General features: G+C 39.0%; 1 protein-coding gene across 4 annotated transcripts in view; it reads right to left on the minus strand.

Moving 5' to 3' along the window:
- The window catches only part of ANKIB1 (ankyrin repeat and IBR domain containing 1), a 159389-nt gene that overhangs the window by 112804 nt on the left and 26225 nt on the right, over window positions 1-20360 (minus strand). For 3 of the 4 annotated variants that reach the window (XM_084621477.1, XM_084621478.1, XM_084621476.1), the window contains exon 2: window positions 10061-10330. In XM_084621477.1, coding sequence (XP_084477603.1) covers window positions 10061-10248 — 188 coding nt within the window. In that variant the 5' untranslated portion in view covers window positions 10249-10330. Of the gene's footprint in view, window positions 1-874; window positions 935-10060; window positions 10331-20360 lie in introns of those variants that run through there. The other variant, XM_084621479.1, reaches the window with a different exon arrangement.

Raw genomic sequence — 20360 nt, forward strand, 5'->3', positions numbered from 1 at the left:
AGGGCATTCTGGGGACAGTGTGTGTGCATGACAGGAAGGAGATGTAGTGGAGTGAAACTCCACTATGTATGGTCTTCCTCTAACAAACTCCCTGAGGATGCCAGCAGCCTAAAAGTAGGGCTGCCCTGTTCAGTCCTAACTTCTGCCTGGGCTAGGTGGCTCTGAATCAAGGAGCTGCAACTGACTTTCTGCAGATTCACCTCCCCTGAACATTCAAGTGCAGCTCAGCCAGAGTGGAGAATCTGCGCTAAGATCTTTAAGTACCTTATATGTATCAAATTACTGCTTAAAAAAGTAACTCCATACCACTAATTGAAAGTTGCAGTTTACAAAGACTGCATATGCTCTTACATGGCAATACATAATAATAAAATTAATTAATTTAATCCAGCCAAAGGTATTCCCAAACCATTTAACTACATAACCAGATTCAAGTTTCAGTTTAGTGTATACATAAACAGTTAAGCTATAATGTACAAGTTTCATTCAACTATATATAACCAATAATCAGTTTCAAGTTTCATCTGGTTCAGAAGCATGCGGCTTCAGAACTGCATTAAATTCCACTCACATCCAATGGGAGTTGAAGGTGTTCAACATCTCTGAAAATGAGGCCACTTTTATTTGAGTGCTTAATGTTAGGACATGCAAATCTGAGATTTTAGACTTAGAGACTTTTTTGAAAATCTGGCCCTGGATATTATGGACCAAATAGCTGTCATGAATTTATTTATTGTCTAATTTCATTACTTGCAATTAATAATTGAATTAACTGCAAGCTAGTTTCCTGAATCCTCTTGATACCAAAGCATTAGATCCCATTTTATTGAAAGAATTTCTTAACCTATAACCACCACTTTTCTCATTCACTCACTTGTTTCAGACACTGTCCTCCTTCACATCTGTGGATATATATTCTGGGAGACTTCTTTCCCTAAAATGTAATTACAGTAGAACCTCAGCGTTATGAACACCAGTGTTACGAACTGACTCGTCAACCACACAGCTCACTTGGAATTGGAAGTATGCAATCAGTTAGCAGCAGAGACTACCAAAAAAAAAAAAAAGCATATACAGTCCAGTATTGTGTTAAATGTAAACTACTAAAAAAGTAAAGGGAAAGATTTGGCAAGATAAAGAAACTGTTTCTGTGCTAGTTTTATTTGAATTAAGATGGCTAAAAGCAGAATTTGTCTGCTGCATAGTAAAGTTTCAAAGCTGTATTAAATCAATGTTCAGTCGTAAACTTTTGAAAGAACCATAACGTTTTGTTCAGAGTTACAATCTCCATTCCCAAGGTGTTCGTAACTCTGAGGTTCTATTGTATGTCAGAATCCTCTTCAGTATTTATCAAGCTAAGTAGCCTCAGGTTACAAACACATACTCGACTTTTCCCAAGAATTGAATCTTTTTATGTTGGATCTTTCTTTCCTTGGGGTCTTTGGGGTCATAGAATCATAGAATATCAGGGTTGGAAGGGACTTCAGGAGGTCATCCAGTCCAACCCCCTGCTCAAAGCAGGGCCAATCCCCAACTAAATCATCCCAGCCAGGGCTTTGTCAAGCCTGACCTTAAAAACTTTTAAGGAAGGAGATTCTACCACCTCCCTAGGTAACGCATTCCAGTATTTCACCACCCTCCTAGTGAAAAAGTTTTTCCTAATATCCAACCTAAACCTCCCCCACTGCAACTTGAGACCATTACTCCTCGTTCTGTCATCTGCTACCACTGAGAACAGTCTAGATCCATCCTCTTTGGAACCCCCTTTCAGGTAGTTGAAAGCAGCTATCAAATCCCCCCCTTATTCTTCTCTTCTGCAGACTAAACAATCCCAGTTCCCTCAGCCTCTCCTCATAAGTCATGTGTTCCAGTCCCCTAATCATTTTTTGTTGCCCTCCACTGGATGTTTTCCAATTTTTCCACATCTTTCTTGTAGCGTGGGGCCCAAAACTGGACACAGTTTTTCTGCTATCTAGTTTACCAATGTGCTTTTCTAGGGTTGCCATTACCTGCACCATCTTACTCTCCGTGTACTCCAATCTGATTTTCTGACCACTGAACCCACAGAAGGAGCTAGTCAAATCTGGATTTAAATTTGATGAAATATTTGCTTACCTACTTAATGGAGTAACTACTGAACGCTAAGTTTGAGAACAACAGTGTGTACTTCACACCAAATAAAACACAGATAGAGACAAAAGAATTTAGTTAATACTTATGTTAAAAACTAGAGCGGATATACAAAGGATTCAGGGTGCTAGTCTGCACTTAATGGGATTATTAATCGCAAGTGATGCAATTAAACGTGTAATAAATGAATTTATCAGAGCTGTTTTGTCCAAAATATATTGTGCTCTAAGTCCTCTGTATGAAACTCAGTCCAAAGAGCAAGATACAGCACAACACTGGAGCAGATTCAGGACAGAGAGCCTGTGGAATGAATCAAGCTGATGCAGGGGAAGTCTTCCCACACTATTATTTTTTTGTCCTTTGATATATTGCTATTTCATCAGGGAACCAGCTCAAAACAAAAACCTCCATGAAAAAAGAAGAAACTTTTACAACTGATAGTTTGGAGAAAATGTGTCCAATGCCATCATGGAGCCAATCCCACTTCCACCCCTCATTTTAACTGACAGTTTGTGAGAATGTTCCAGCCAGCAAGTAAAGGATTATGCTGAACTGTTCTCTTGCTAGACATCTGAAAATAAAAGCACCTCACTCATTACTCAGCTAGAAGTTTCTTCAGAAGTCCTATAATTAGATTATAAAGCAATTTACAAATAGGTATTGGCTTCACTTTTAAACTAAAACAAAAATATAGATGTCTTAGTTCAACTCTTCCTCACCATTTCAGTCTATATGTTAAAATGCAACAATGCTTGCCCAAAATAGTTTTACATGTAGTTTAGGTGTGGAACTTTAAACCAGTTAAGCATTCTAGCTGGCTGAGTATCCTTTACAGTATTATAGTCAAGAGCTAGATTTATTTTATTTTATATTTTTGGCTTTTTAAAGCCCTTTGGTGCCACTTATACAGTGCAAAGTGTCCTTAATAGACTGGAGAATCCAGATCCTGGTCATGTTTGAAATTTTAATATTGCTTGAGAAACTTAAATACTTGACTTATTTATTTTTTAAAACAGAGCTACGCCAACCTTTCACTACGGAGTATTTTCAATGCCATATAATACCTAATGTGACCCACTGATTCAATAGTAAGTCTTCTGGAGCATATTTTCACTGATCCATTTCACATCCATACCAATCTCTTTCTTAGATGTTTTTATAAGCTCCATGATTTTGCTCATTTTACAGATACTGAGCCTTGTCTCTGAATTTGATTGATCAAAGTTAACATGTTCTAATCATTGAAATACTTTTTGCTGTGTTTGCCTGGAGAAGGGAGCTTACCCCTTTTATTCTGGTAGCTGGAAATAGTGTTCTCTAGATGGTTTACATAGTAAACGTAGTGGTTTCTTAAGTGTTCAGAAATAATTTTCCATTATTCAGCAGATGTATATTAATAGTTATACAATAACTACTCCTCTTACAGAATATAACAAGCAATGAAGCTTGAAATGCAGGGGAGTGAAAAGATGATATATATGCACAAAGTACTACAAACCATAGGGGTCTATGAGAAATTTTAATAGACATGATACATAGGTGAAATGCCAATACACTGAAACAGAGGCAGAAGTTAGTATGATTATACATGTCTATTTTTAAAAAGCAATTAATCAAAGCAAAAATATACCACATGATGAACACAGTATGGACCTCCAGTAATTGAAAAGATCTTCAAATACAAATTGCCTAAAATGCATTTATTTTTGGCGATTCTTTCCCAGCAGTAAATGAAAAAGCATTTCAATGTTCAGAAAATTCTCATCTCCACAATTTCCAGTACCTACCCTCTTTATAAAATGGACTCGAAGGGAAACTACTTTTTCCCTTTTTACAATTTATTTTATAGGCAGGCATACACTAAAGTTCAATTCCTTTTAAACCAGACTAATTTTTAGATAGAAAAGGCTACATTTCTTTATAGTGCTCCCCTCAAAGATGATTTCCAGCCTTAGAGTGTTACATAGATATTGGCAAGTACACTCTCCAAGTACATTCAACCAACATGCTCTTACCAAGATTAAAAGCTCATATATATTAAGGGCCAGTTTTTATGCAGTGGAACTCCATTTTCGTGGGAGAAATTTTGCACCAACAACCAACTGCACCTAAAGGCTTAAATATTTGTAGCAAGATATATCATTAACAATTTGTGCTCACAAATCATGTGTTCTAATTACCAGTATTACATCCAGAATTCATTGTGTGCACAAAAGGCCAGGCAGACAATTGTACATGCAAAGTAAGAATTCTGGCTGAATATCTGGGCCCTAAAAAGCATCTCAAACAGGCCTTTCAGTTTGACTCTCAGAAGCTCATTTTACAGTCCTTGGGTAGTGCACAAACAGAAAAGGTCTTTTGTGACATCTGCAGAGGTTTTCTACGTTTCTTGATTTGTAGTTGATTTTCTGAATATTCTAGAAGAATTAAGGAAACTCATCTTTTAGAGAGCTACTAATTGTGAGGTCAGCACAATCACTGTTAGTCAACTGATTTGGGCAAGGCAAAACTGGCATTTAAATTCCAATCCTATTTCAGACAGAAGCAAAAAGGAATTAAATCAGGAACAAGCCTCTGGATCCTTGTTTGAGGAGAGATTACTTTTCTACTCCTCCTACTTGCCGCTTTTTAAGTAAAAACTTATTTGATAATGTACTATACTTTCCATATACTGAGCATCACAGGGAGCAGAAATACCAGAAAGGCTTTTTTGGTTTTGGTGGAGCCTACTCAACCTTTTTCAGGAAAGAAATCTACGCTTTTAAGAGTATGAAAGTGGCAGTGGAGCCTTCCCTTCAGAGATGCAAATTCAGAAATGGCTATGACATGTTATAAAATAAAAGAATCATCAAAATGTAATGCAACATATTTGTTCCACACATCCTCAATTATTTTCAGGATGGTACTGCTCTCTCATGCAGACATCAGACAGCTCCATACAATTTAAAGGAGATAGGGAAGGTAGAGAACAGAATGTTAACATTTGTTTCTGATGGTCATGTGGCTCTCTTAATAGGGCCCACAATAAATATCATGACACTACAATGAAACAATCCTCCTGTAAATTTCATCCCCTATTATACATCAGGCTGGAATAGTGGAGTTATTTATAAGTACTTTAAGTTGACAACTGAACACAGGCCAAACAGAATGAGAAACAACAGCAAATAGGTGGCAAAGAGAAGTCCTATTCGTTCAGTCTCCCCAAATTCATAATTTTAAGACCAGAAGGGACTATTATGATGACCTAGTTTGACCTACTGTATAACACAAGCCAAAGAACCTCATCCAATAATTCCTACATTGAACCCATAACTTCTGTTTGAAGTACAGTGTACCTTTCAGAAAGAGATCCAGACATGATTTAAAGATGGATTTGTTGGATTCTCCACAACTTGCAAAGTTCCAATGGTTAGTTATCCTCACTGTTAATTTATCTAGTTTCTAACCATTGCCTTTTTCTTCTAAATTAAAGAACTGCCAACAGTCAGAAATCTTTTTCCCTGTAGGTCAGTGGTGGACAACCTGCGGCCCAAGGGCCACAAATGGCCCGTCAGGGTACTCCGCTGGCGGGTCATGAGACAGTTTCTTCACACTGATCATCCGCAGGCACGGCTACGTGCAGCTCCCAATGGCCACGGTTTGCTGTTCCCGGCCAATGGGAGCTGCAGGTTGCACACCACTGCTGTAGGTGCTTGTAGACTATTATCAAATCACCCCTTAATCTTCTCTTGGATAAACTAAGTAAAATAAAGTTAAGTCTCTCACTATAAGGCATGTTTTGGAGATCCTAAATCATTTTTGTAGCTATTTTCTGAATCCTTTACAATTTGTCAGCATCCTTTCTGAAGCAAAGACTCCAGAACTGGACACCGTATCCAGTAATGGACTCACTAATGTAATATATTGTACTATACCATTAAGTGGATCCTGGGAATGACTGGCAGATATTGTACCAGTCCAAGAATTTATTTTTTTAAATCAATAAAAATGGTACTTCAGGTGATGGCACACCAAAGCATTCACAATTGTAGGCAGACTCATCAATTCAAAGCAATAAATCAAAGGTATATAATCCAGATTACTCTGCTAATATGCTCTACTTTTTAGAATGCCTTTTTCTCTTATATGCCTTTCTTTTTTCCAGGATTTTTCATAGATCCACCTATTTTAATATAACGTCCCATAATAGGGTACATTTTTGGTACAAAAATAAAACAAGAAAATGATTGTTTTATTTGAGTATCTATCTGAAACAAAAACACATTAAACAATATGTATAGATTTGTCCTTAATTCAACTTTCATTCAACTTCCTGCCAAGGCAATGATGACAGAATTTCTACTGTGGAAGTAACTCTTCATGCATTCTATGAGTATGGGGAAGAACAACCTATTAGTCCTGGGATGAGGAGAAAAACAAACAAATCAAAGTCTAAAATTTGAACACTTATCTTCATAACTCTTTAAATTACTGATTTACAGTAATTTTCTTATAAAATAATACCTACTTCTACTACTAACTGCAAAAAGAACATTTCCTCCTCAGAGCAAGCTAAGTTCACTTTCTCTCTCTCTCTCGAGCACACACACACAGGAAAAGTACTTCATATATCAACATAACGTAGTGTGGAAGAGTTTAAAAACAGAACAATCTATATGATCAAAAAAAAATCTATGGGCCAGAGTACCTACCACTCAGCAAAAGTTCTGAGAGCAGGTATAAACTATCTTTATCTTTAGGCACATTCATGCCCCTAGTCATGGCCTGTCTTGACACTGGTTTGGTCCTCAAATGCAACTTCAGAACAATTTCACAGTTCTAAGTTATGCCCACTTGCCTATGCTCCAGGGAGTCATTCTGGCAGTAGGGGACAACAAAAAAAAAAAAATGTATGGACCCACTTGCTATGCACCCATTTTCTCAATTATCTGATGATCTCATGGGATACCCAAAATCTTCAGATAATTAAGGTGCCTGCTCTGCCAATTCTGAAGTCTCCTGTCCCTGAGTGGAAACTTTAAAACCTGTAAGAGAGACTCACAGTTAAAGGACTACTAGCTAATTTCTCCAAGGCTGACTGATTTGGCAAAATTTGTCTACACTCAGGTTTGTTGGGTATTCTCCTCCTGTTGCTCTGGTATTAACAATCATGGGAATGCTTCTGCTGAAAATGGCCACTGGCATTTTAAAACACTTTGGGTATGTCTACACTGCAGCTGGGAATGAGACTCCCATCCTGAATAGACAGACTTCTACTACTGGGGCTTGAGCTAGCATACGAAGTATAGCAGTGTGGATATTGCTGCACCAGTGGAGGCTTGCACCAGCCATCCACAATTGGAAGCACAACTATAGTGTATGTAACCTATGTTGTCTAATTATGCTCAGAGCAGGCATAGAAGACAAGGTGTTTGAAATGCCTGTGCCTGTCTACACTAGGACTTACACCAATACTAGCACCAGTGGTGCAGGACCTGTAAAATTAACAAACAGTAGCAGCTTAAAATAGGCAGCACCTCATTTCATCAAACCTCATTTATCCAAAATCACTGATTATCCAAAACAAGGTTATGTCTTTTGACTGTTGCAGGGGATTTCAGATAAACTGAGATTTGAATCCAAGGGCTACCTGCCAGTTAGTGGCCAAGGTCGTCAGCTCATCAGGGCATAAGTAGAACCTTTAGTAGTCCCTCTACCTAAAAAAAAAGTAACCTTTTGCCTTTGTTCATAGGAGCATTATCCATTGAAGTCCATAAATTTCCCCCATGCTGGGCAGCTCAACAGAGTACAGTTCAATTTGGTAGTACCTAAACTCATTTTTTTGTAAAATTCTCACTTTTGGTGTAGAACAGGTCCTGCACCACTGGTGCTAGCATTGGTGTAAGTCCTAGTGTAGACATGCACAGGCATTTCAAACACCTTGTCTTATTTGTTGGTCTAGATTTTGTCTGTTTGACATAAAAAAGGGTGTACAAATGAATTTTAAAAGCTCTTATTTAAGAAACACATGATTATCTGAATTAAAACAGGATATATCAGGAGGACAATTGTATCTGGAGAATAACCCCAAATTATCTAAAGTACTGGGGGGGTGGGGGGGTGGGTTGGATGAAGCCTTCAGCTATTTAAAGGGCTCAAACTAATTGGTGGCAGGATCGGCTCCATCTTAAAAGACAGATTGTAAGCTCTTTGAGGCTGGGACTGTCTTTTTGTTAGGTCTTTGTACAGGACCCCTTATCCATGACTGGGGCGCCTACATGCTACCACAATAAAAAAAAATAAATAAAATAAAAACATTCAAACTCTGCAACATTAAGCTATAGTTAAGTAGATAGAACTTCAGAACCATCAAGAGCTCCAGAGTTGGGAGTGTAAGTTTTAAGGCACTAGTGCACCAAACAATTTAGTAGTAAACTTCCCAGGATCAACAATTCACTTAAAACTTGTCTGACCTTCAACTTATCCAGAACCAGGGTTTCGATAATCAAAAGTTTGACAGCATAACTAGAACAATGTTTTTAATATTAACTTTAATTTTTAGTAAATTGAGTGCTCATAAAAGGTGTTGAATGCTTTTCACGGTGCCAGTGACACTTTATTCAGTGTTGCTGGAGTGGATTTTACTGCTCCAACAAGTCTTAGTATACTCTTATAATTCATAGTTTTGATGTTACCCATAAAATACTTTTCTTTTAAATATGAACTGCAGTGTACTTATGATCTCGCAATTCCTTATTACAATGAACTTCTGCGCAGAATATTAATTCTGTGCAAATTCTGCATTGCACAGTGACACAGAATTCCCCCAGAACTAATTGTAGGATACTGTGTTTCTCATTACACAAAATGCAAAAATTCAAACTGTCTGAACTTTATAAGAACATGTGCATGCATTTGCCCTATCCTCTGTAAAACTAGCTGATGTTCCTTGCAGAACATACAAATATAGCATTAAATTTTTTAGATCATCTTGTTCGTATGAGGGTCTGGAAAGAGGTTCCACAACCAGCATTTAAGCAACGTTCATAACATCTTAACTGAGCTCCCAAAGAAAATATTGTATAGGGAATTTTAGTAGGTAAAAAATCAAGAGACTGACAGAAAAAGTGATACAAAGATGTTCTGAAAAAGAATCTCGTCCAATCAGACATGGATATCAGTCCAAGTACTGTAGCGCACAGATCAGTTTTCCAAACCAAAGAAACATCTTACACAAAAAATTTTGAAGCCTGATTTGTTAATCAATAACAAAAAAGAGAAAATACTGTGTAAGCGGACACAGGAGGAGTTAGACAACAAACACTAATACACTTTCTATGAAAAGGCCTATATATCAAAAATTCAACTATAGTCTGAATCACAAAAGCTCTTGCCACACTTCCTACACATCTTTGGCATAAAGAGTAATTGATAACCATAAAGTGAAAAAATCAACTTCAGAAGGCATGTTTAAAGCACATATGAATGATCAGAAAAAACAGAAAATTTTAGATAAAGATGTACATTGGGTTCAGAGTTACAAAGGGCTACTAAAAAAATAAATTTTTAAGTGTGCAGAAAAGTCTTAAAAATAAAATAAAATAAAATTGTAATAAGACACCTCAGGAAGCAAGCTGTTTTTATTCTAACAGACTTTTATGCCTGAAATGAATGTAAGAAAAAAACAAAACATTAAAAATCAATTAAAACTAAACATTTCCCAAGTTTAAAAAACACACACATTCTTTATTATATAAATTTGTCACAACAGATTATTTTGCATATTTTATTATAATCTGGACATGTTAAAATTTATACACAAAATAAATACAAATTAAAATGTTCACCAATGACATACCCACAAAGTAAGATTTATAAATCTATCTAAACTTCTTCCATTCCTAGAGCAACTATTAAATATGTTAACAAATCACATAGTAATACTCACCCTAGTATTCGGTTCATTCCATGCCTAGCAGCATAATGTAATGGAGTATTGTGCTGATAGAGTTCCCCATAAGAAGTATTTGGATCGAGAGATTCTTTTAGTTGAGGGTTGCTCTCATATATTTGGCAGGCCAGATTTTCGTCTCCATTTATAAGTGCTTTGCGGAATTTGGTGGTTGTATTTCCCATGTTGTTATTCTAGTAAATAATGGCACTATTTTCCTTTCCCTTTCAGCCACTCATTTTATGAGTCCGCAACATGTTTCACATCCTAAAATAAAAATAAATAAAGTTATATATTCATTTCAAATGCTGTTGTAAACCCTCTTTCTTAAAGAAGTTTGTCCAGAATTCAATGTACTGTAAACACGTATCTGAACAATTGCTTAAGGCAAGTAAACTTTATGCTGCATTATCAAAGTCCTTATATGAATAGTTACAAATCTGCCTGAGTCTCTAATTCTACAGTTTAACAGGGCACTGCTATGGGTACCCACATGGCCCCACAGTATACCAACATTTTTATAGCTGACTGAGAACAACGCTTCCTTACCTCTCGTTCCCTAACGCCCCTACTTTACTTGCACTACATTGATGACATTTTCATCATCTGGACCCATGGAAAAAAAGCCCTTGAGGAATTGCACCATGATTTCAACAATTCCATCCCACCATCAACCTCAGCCTAGACCATTCCACACGCGGTCCATTTCCTGGACACTACTGTGCTAATAAGCGATGGTCACATAAACACCATCCTATACTGAAATCTAGTGACCACTATACTTACCTACATGCCTCCAGCTTCCATCCAGGACACACCACATGATCCATTGTCTACAGCCAAGCTTTAAGATACAACCGCATTTGCTCCAATCCCTCAGACAGAGACAAGATCTCTATAAGATCTCTATCAAGCATTCTTAAAACTACAATAACCAACCTGCTGAAGTGAAAAAACAGACTGACAGAGCCAGAAGAGTACCCAGAAGTCATGTACTACAGGACAGGCCAAACAAAAAAAATAACAGAACACCACTAGCTGTCACCTTCAGCCCCCAACTAACACCTCTCCAGCACATCATCAAAGATCTACAACCTATCCTGAAAAATGATCCCTCACTCTCACAGATCTTGGGAGACAGACCAGTCCTCACTTACAGACAGCCCCCCAACCTGAAGCAAATACCCTCCAGCAACCTCACACCACATAACAAAAACTCTAATCCAGGAACCTATCCTTGCAACAAAGCCCGATGCCAACTCTGTCCACATATTTATTCAAGTGACACCATCATAGGACCTAATCACATTAGCCATGCCATCATGTGCCAGCAATGCCCCTCTGCCATGTACATTGGCCAAACCGGACAGTCTCTATGCAAAAGAATAAATGGACACAAATCTGATATCAGGAATCATAACATTCAAAAACCAGCAGGAGAATACTTCAACCTCTCTGGCCACTCAGTAAAAGATTTAAGGGTGGCAATTTTGCAACAGAGAAGCTTCAAAAACAGACTCCAATGAGAAACTGCTGAGCTTGAATTAATATGCAAAGTAGATATCATTAATTTGGGTTTGAATAGAGACTGGGAGTGGCTGGGTCATTACACATACTGAATCTATTTCCCCATGTTAAGTATCCTCACACCTTACTGTCAACTGTTTGAATAGGCCATCTTGATGATCACTACAAAAGTTTTTTTTCCTCCTGCTGATAATAGCTCATCTTAATTAATTAGCCTCTTATAGTTTGTATGGCAACTTCCACTTTCTCTGTATATATCTTCTTACTATATGTTCCATTCTATGCATCTGATGAAGTGGGCTATAGCCCACGAAAGCTTATGCTCTAATACATTTGTTAGTCTCTAAGGTGCCACAAGTACTCATGTTCCTTTAATAGGGAAATAGTTAATCTACAACATATTTCCAGATAACCGTATGGAAAACATTTTTACAACACACACACTTTGAACTTGGATTGTTCTATTAAAAAATATATATAAAACACTTCCTCCTGGCACATACCACTTTGCAATAGAAAACAAAGACACAGTTGCAAAGTTAACTCTTATTAAAATCCAAGTAAAATCGTTAAGGAACAAAATGGAGGGATGACAGAAATGTTTCACAAGTATGCAAGATATTATGCTGTAGGTAGAAGTTTACTCAAAGAAAAACATACCAAAATGAGCTTGAATCACCTCTGTTCGTGTAGCTGTGTGCAATTAGCACATCTCCATGCCATACGGCTATTGTACAGAGTACTATTCACCACAGCTCCTCCCCAAAAGTTCTGCTGGGCAGGATGGTTTTAAATTATGTCCAGAGCTCCACATGAAAGATGACTAGGGAAGTCTGCGGGGCTCCTCTCTATGGCCAGAACCATCTGACTGTGGACTGAGCTAGCCACCTATAAGTCATCCAGAGGAATGGAGTTTTTTTGGTGACCTGTGACACCATAACCCGCTTCCAGGTAAACTTTCCACCACCACTGAGCTCTTGGTTACACAGGCTAAACTAAGCCCAAACTATATTATACAATTTGTTTTGCATAGACTTTTGTCCCTCTCAACCATCTCTCTATTTTAAAAGATCAGTGTATATTTGTAAGAATACTCATGCTTTGATTTTGGGAGTGATGATGCCCATCTGGATGAACTACTGCAAAATGAATACATCGAAAGTTATGCAGAAGTATTTGCATCTTAAGAACTCCAGGATGTCCAACTATATTTCATAAACATACAAAAGGGGGAAAATGTAGCTCCTTCTTCCCTCCAGTGCTACCGAAAATGAGGGAGCTAAAAGATATCCCTGCTTTAGCTTGGAGCCAGATTTAAAAATTTTAAACAAAACATTCTAATTTGTGCGTGTGTACATATTATAGGTGCAGCGGGCAGAGATGCCTGGAGTAATGTGGTCCAACATTTTCAATTGTACGGCCAACTTTTAAGTTGCTTGTAACTTTACCAAATTTTAACCATTTAGGTGTCTCCCTCAAATATTTTTGAATGTTTCAGCAAAAATGGTTCAACCTGAGGACAAGGTTACTGAAAAATACATTGCTTTTCTAATATTAAAAATTCTTACAATAGTTTCCTTGAGATGCTATACTCAGCTTCCATATTTTGGAGCAGAGACTTCAAATATGGTGAGGGGGTTGCCCTGAGGTCAGAGAAGTGTCTACTGCCATCCAAAATTACAGAAATGTAGCTAATCGAGATCAATACTGCACCACCACTTGGATAGACCTCAACTAGCTACATCAAGGTTTAAAAAACAAACAAAAAAAAAACACAACTACCTGTACCTTGTCTCCGCTAGGATTTTATATATATATAGATGTATGTCATTGTTAAAAACACAGCTATTTTTTTGCAGTGAAGACATACAATCCCCCGTCTCCCTGACCACCTTCACCCCCATCCCAGCCCATGCTAGAAATAAAGGTTCATGAAGGATAGGAGACAGAGAGAGTTGAAGTTCAACTTGTCAGAGATCCAGAGCTTCCAAGCTCTTGAAAAAAGGCAGCTGTTCCCATTAACAAAGATCTTGTTCATCAGAAGGGAGCCACTGGTTTAATATCAAGCTTCACTTACACACACCCATACAATCATGGAGAGAACTATGGACCATGTAATTGTGAAAAACAAACCAATCATATATGAGTATCCAAAACATATGAACATATCACCAACAAATAAAGTGATTTTTTAGGTCTGCTTTGTTGTTAAGATGAGGGTGGATGTGGACTATGGGTAGTAGAGGCTCAGAAAGACAACTGAGGAGTGGAGTGTTGAATAAATTAATTGTTTATTTCCTTGCCTGTTACAGTTTGCTTTAGTGGGCTATTCAGTCTAGCAACTATAATTATGTTGTTGATGGTTCTGTCCTACTATACACCCATATCCACCCAAAAAATAGCTTAAGTCCCCAAAATTTACTTACTTGAGCACTGAGCCTATGGCCCAGGTACAAAGTACCTATGTTAACATGCCTTCAACTAGGCTGGAGGGAGGTTACCAGTGGAATTCTTCAGGGATCGGTTTTGGGACCAATCTTATTCTATCTTTTTATTACTGACCTCGGCACAAAAAGTGGGAGTGTGCTAATAAAATTTGCAGATGATACAAAGCTGGGAGGTATTGCCAATTTAGAGAAGGACCGGGATATCATACAGGAGAATCTGGATGACCTTGTAAACTGGAGTAACAGTAATAGGATGAAATTTAATAGTGAGAAGTGTAAAGTCATGCGTTTAGGGATTCACAACAAGAATTTTAGTTATAAGCTGGGGACACATCAATTAGAAGTAACGGAGGAGGAGAAGGACCTTGGAGCATTATGAGCCGCCAATGTGATATGGCCATGAAAAAAGCTAATGCAGTCTTGGGATGCATCAGGCAAGGTATTTCCAGTAGAGATAAGGAGATGTTAGTACCATTATACAAGGCACTGGTGAGACCTCATCTGGAATACTGTGTGCAGTTCTGGGCTCCCATGTTTACGAAGGATGAATTCAAACAGGAACAGGTACAGAGAAGGGCTACTAGGATGATCCGAGGAATGGAAAACCTGTCTTATGAAAAGAAACTCAAGGAGCTTGGCTTGTTTAGCCTAACCAAAAGAAGGCTGAGGGGAAATATGATTTCTCTCTATAAATATATCAGAGGGATAAATACCAGGGAGGGAGAGGAATTATTTAAGCTCAGTACCAATGTGGACACAAGAACAAATGGATATAAACTGGCCATTGGGAAGTTTAGACTTGAAATTAGACGAAGCTTTCTAACCATCAGAGGAGTGAAGTTCTGGAATAGCCTTCCAAGGGAAGCAGTGGGGGCAAAAGACCTATCTGGCTTTAAGATTAAACTGAATAAGTTTGTGGAGGAGATGGTATGATGAGATAACATGATTCTGGCAATTAACTGATCTTTAACTATTCATGGTAAATAGGCCCAATAGCCTGTGATGGGATGTTAGATGAGGTGGGATCTGAGTTACTATAGAGAATTCTTTCCTGGGTATCTGGCTGGTGAATCTTGCCCACATGCTCAGGGTTCAACTGATTGCCATATTTGGGGTTGGGAAGGAATTTTCCTCCAGGGCAGATGGGAAGAGGCTCTGCGGGTTTTTCACCTTCCTCTGTAGCATGGGGCACGGGTCACTTGCTGGAAGATTCTCTGCACCTTGAGGTCTTTAAACCATGATTTGAGGACTTCAATAGCTCAGACATAGGTGAGAGGTTTATTGCAGGAGTGGGTGGGTGAGATTCTCTGGCCTGCATTGTACAGGAGGTCAGGCTAGATGATCATGATGGTCCCTTCTGACCTTAATATCTATGAATTTATGACATGGCTGCAACTATTACAACCTTGGCAGCATTTCCTGAAATTTTCTTCTGCATAAGCTAGGAGGTGAAAATACCACTAGTATTTTAAAGCAATTTTTTTTTTCACATTTTACTGGAGTAAGACAGACTTCACACAAAACGTGCATGACAGTTCTGGCATTTTACATTGTCAATATCATAGACTGCAAAAAGAAATGAAAACCTTTTAAAATGTTCTCAAGAATAACCTTTAATATAGGACAGAATTTAGTTAAATATACAATGCTCTTTCTACTGATGTGACTCAAAAAATATGACCTAAATACTGCTAGTGCAATGAAGCATCCACTGTACAATAGCTCACAACTGAATAATACTGCTCTTCCACCAGTATTGCGCTATCCACACTGGGTACAAACCCAAGTCCTAGTAAGAAATGTGAAAGAATACCTACCAGCCCATGCTCAGAGGAAATAAGTAACTGTTAGCTACATTAGATATCTTTCATTCTTATATGCAGTGTTGTTATAGCCATGTTGGTCCCAGGATGGGCGCTGTACGGCGTGGTCAGAGGGTTATAAATGGTGAGACCTCTGGGATGATGTTTGTTTCTTGCATTTGCACTGGAAATAGATGTCACTGTTAAGTTTTGCGTCAGGTTGTGGAGTTTCCCTTTCATACAGCAAATTTCATTATGTTCCATTGTTGTAGCTCTAATGGTCCAATAAAAGATCTCATATCCACCTTGTTGCAGCTATATTAGAGTCAGTAATAACAATGAAAGACTAACAAATATTGACTAAAAAGTGTATTAATATAGAATCACAGAACTGGAAGGGACCTTGAGAGGTCATCTAGTCCAGTCCCCTGCACTCATGGCAGGACTAAGTATTATCTAGAGTCTAGACCATTCCTGACAGGTGTTTGTCTAACCTGCTCTTAAAAATCTCCACTGATGGAACCACAACCTCTCTAGGCAATTTATTCCAGATCTTAACCACCCTGACAGTTAGGAAGTTTTTCCTAATGTCCAACCTAAACCACCCTTGCTGCAATTTAAGCCCATTGCTTCTTGTCCTATCCTCAGAGGTTAAGAAAAACAATTTTTCTTCCTCCTCCTTGTAACAACCTTTTACATACTTGAAAACTGTTATGTCCCCTCTCAGTCTTCTCTTTTCCAGACTAAACAAACCCAATTTTTTCAATCTTCCCTCATAGGCCATGTTTTCTAGACCTTTAATCATTTTTGTTGCTCTTCTCTGGACTCTCTCCAATATGTCCACATCCTTTCTGAAATGTGGCATCCAGAACTGGACACAATACTCCAGTTGAGGCCTAATCAGCATGGAGTTGAGCGGAAGAATTACTTCTCGTGTCTTGCTTACAATACTCCTGCTAATACATCCCAGAAAGATATTTGCTTTTTTTGCAACAGCGTTACACTGTTGACTCATATTTAGCTTGTGGTCCACTATGACCCCTAGATCCCTTTCTGCAGTACTCCTTCCTAGGTAGTCATTTCCCATTTTGTATATGTGCAACTGATTGTTCCTTCCTAAATGGAGTACTTTGCATTTGTCCTTATTGAATTTCATCCTATTTACTTCAAACCATTTCTCCAGTTTGTCCAGATCATTTTGAATTTTAATCCTATTCTCCAAAGCGCTTGCAACCCCTCCCAGTTTGGTGTTGTCCGCAAACTTTATAAGAGCACTCTGTATGCCATTATCTAAATCATTGATGAAGATATTGAACAGAACTGGACCCAGAACTGATCCCTGCGGGTCCCCACTCATTATGCCCTTCCAGCACGACTGTGAACCACTGATAACTACTCTCTGGGAACAGTATAGGGAAATCATCAGTATCGTAAAATTCACATTTTACAATGTTTCTGATTATTAACTTCTGCCTCAAACAGTCAAGAGCCACAGGTCAGCTAGGGTGGGGATCTCCTTATAAGGATCTCTAGGACAGTAGTTCTCAACCTTTCCAGACCACCATATCCCTTTCAGGGATCTTATTTGTCTGGTATACCCCAAGTATCACATCATTTAACAACTTGGGCTTCAGCTTTCTGCCCTGGGCCCCAGCGAGTCTAACACTGGCCCTAGAGACCCCATTAAAACAAACTCACACACAGTTTGAGAACTGCTAATACAGTTAGGGTGACCAGATGTCCCGATTTTATAGGGACAGTCCCGATATTTGGGGCTTTTTCTTATATAGGCTCCTATTACCCCCCACCTCATCCTGATTTTTCACATTTGCTATCTGGTCAGCCTAAATATAGTCTCTAGGACAGTATAAACACATCACTGTCTGTATGAAATTTTCATTTGTACTGACTTTGCTAGTGCTTTTTACATAGCCTGTTGTAAAACTAGGCAAAATATCTAGAGGAGTTGATGTACACCTGGAAGACTGCTGTATACACCCAGGGGTCTTGTTTAGCCAGAAGATGATAGGTGAGGACTGTTTCCTTCCCCGCTCAACTTATGCAAAGGCTGAGTGTTCGCAATTCCAAGGCCAGGCCCAGATGGGACTACGTAACCAGTGAATGTGACTACTGTGAGTTAAAGAAGGGATTCTGGGGAATAGTGAGAAGGTGCCAATCCCCTTAGCATTAAACAGCCTTATCTGGGCCTGCTGTAGATCAGCACCCTGAAACCAACTGCCTCTGGCAACACTAGCACTGCCTTTCAGGCCTCCACAGACCTCACTCTCTCTGCACAGGTAATGACAGGCACACACCTACCCCCAGATGCTCAGAGCTTTCCCTGCAGCGCCCAGTCTCTCATCCACTAAACACTTATGGCGTTACCAAGCCTGCTATTCCCAGAGAAACAGCACACATCAGCTTGTAAGAGTCAGCTCTCACTCAACACTCTGCTTAACACACAGCACTGAGATCTACCTATAGTGAAAATAAGAATAAGTTTATCATCAACTACTAGAGAGATTCAGTAGATAGTGAGTTAGGATACTAGAAACAAATGGTTCTATTATATATAAAAAATATAAAACAAAATAATACTCTATAATACTCTTTCTAGAGACAAAATTAACAGGATAACCTCAGTCTAAAGTAGTATATCTCAGCCCAAGTCCTCTTCAGCATATTCAACCAAGAGTAGCTGAGACCCATTTTCACAAGTGTAAACGCGCTAATTCCTCGATGCAAGATGAAGGGGTGCCTTAAAATATCCCCAAAGTTCATTGACTTTGCTCACAGACAGGATAACCCCGGCATAGCTTATTTTTTGCAGTGTGCTCCTTTCCTATGGACTTCACATCTCTTTGTTAACATTTGTAACATGAGCAACCATTGTACTAGCTCACATTGCTTAATTTACAACCGAACAGAGAGATAGATGAATACACTTCTCTTGTCTGACAGAAAATCTATTTTTAACCTCTGCTGGTGACTAATACCCTCGATCCAGACTCTAAGAACATATTTTCAGTACATATACACTCAACTCCTTACAGTGTCTGTACATACATTTCACAATTATATTAATAACCAGTGTGACATCACCTTTCATCTGAGACCTCACATGACATTATTTGGTGAACCAGACGAAACATCCCAGAATCAGGATATTTCTGTACCCCCTTGCCAACCCCCAGTTGGCATTAAGAGGTTCTTGGGTCACAGGTTGGATAAGCAGTCCAGGGCTGCAAGGGCTAGCAACCTCAGGGACATGGTTCAGCCTAGCAGGAACAAGCACAGACTGTAAAAGACTGAGGATGAAGAAAACGGAGAACCAGCCTTGGGGAAACTGCAAGGAGGAAAAGCAAGCAAGAAAACACAAATGGCTGTTAGAGAAAACAGCAAGGCCAGGACAGATCCAGAGAACTGGAATAAGAAACCGAAAAGGGGTGAGAGAAGGAGCTATAATGAGCATTATAAGCCCTGTCTTGACAGGGTCAAGCGTGTGCTTTTTAGCTTGTGTTAACTCAGTCAACTTAGCTTAACACGACTTAAAAACCCCATTAAGATGCAGGGAAATGTTTGAAATTATATTATCTGGCCATACTGGAGCACAAGGAAAAGCCTATACCCCAGCAAGGACAGCTAACAACTTCAAACATGTTAACCTGCATGTTAATGGGATTTTTAATATTAAGTTAATAGTTCAAAAACACAGCCCTTTTGCCTGTCAAGACATATCCTTATAGAGCAGGGGTGGCCAAACTTACTGGCCCTTTGAGCCACATATGACAATCTTCAGAAGTTTGAGAGCCGGGGCACGCCTGCTGGGAGCCGGAGGTTGGGGAGCTCCACGGAAGGCACCTGACAGGGATCAGCACTTCAGCCCCGAGCCCTAGCAGGTGCGCCCCGGTGGACAGAAGCCCCGAGACTCCCTTCCCTGCTGGGCAGAAGCCCCTACTGCACCACGCTGCTGCAAGGCAGAGGTCATGAGGTCCCCACTCCCGCCCCCAGTCTGGTAGGTGGAGAAGGGGGGAAGAGGGGCTCTGCGAACCACACTTTAAGGGTAAAAGAGCTGCATGTGGCTTGCGAGCCACAGTTTAGCCACCCCGTAATAGAGCAAAAATAACAATGGTTCTGATAATGAAGAGCTACTCAAGTGAAAGACCCTCCAGCAAATAGTCTGAAAAACTCCTCAGACATACAGTAACAGTCTAAATGTGTTCATGCAGCAGGAGTCCTACAGATTCAGGAAGCCAGCAGATGGGCCAGGGCCACTGTAAATCTACTAGAAAGGCCTAGTCAGTGGTTCTCAAAATGTAATATGTGTATTACTGGTGGTATGTGAACTGCATCAGAAAGCATGTGGCAACCACTGGGTTAAGGTATCTCTTCAAGGCATATCTGGCTGAAGTGTTTGCTCACCAATTGGCAAATAGTATCTGTACTTCAAGTTAAATTGGTACTTCCATTCCTAGCCATGTGTACATTCTTATAAGTGCACAAATAATAATAATAAAAAAA

Source organism: Lepidochelys olivacea, assembly GCF_965140295.1.
Source record: "Lepidochelys olivacea isolate rLepOli2 genome assembly, chromosome: 2".
NCBI lineage: Eukaryota > Metazoa > Chordata > Testudines > Cheloniidae > Lepidochelys > Lepidochelys olivacea.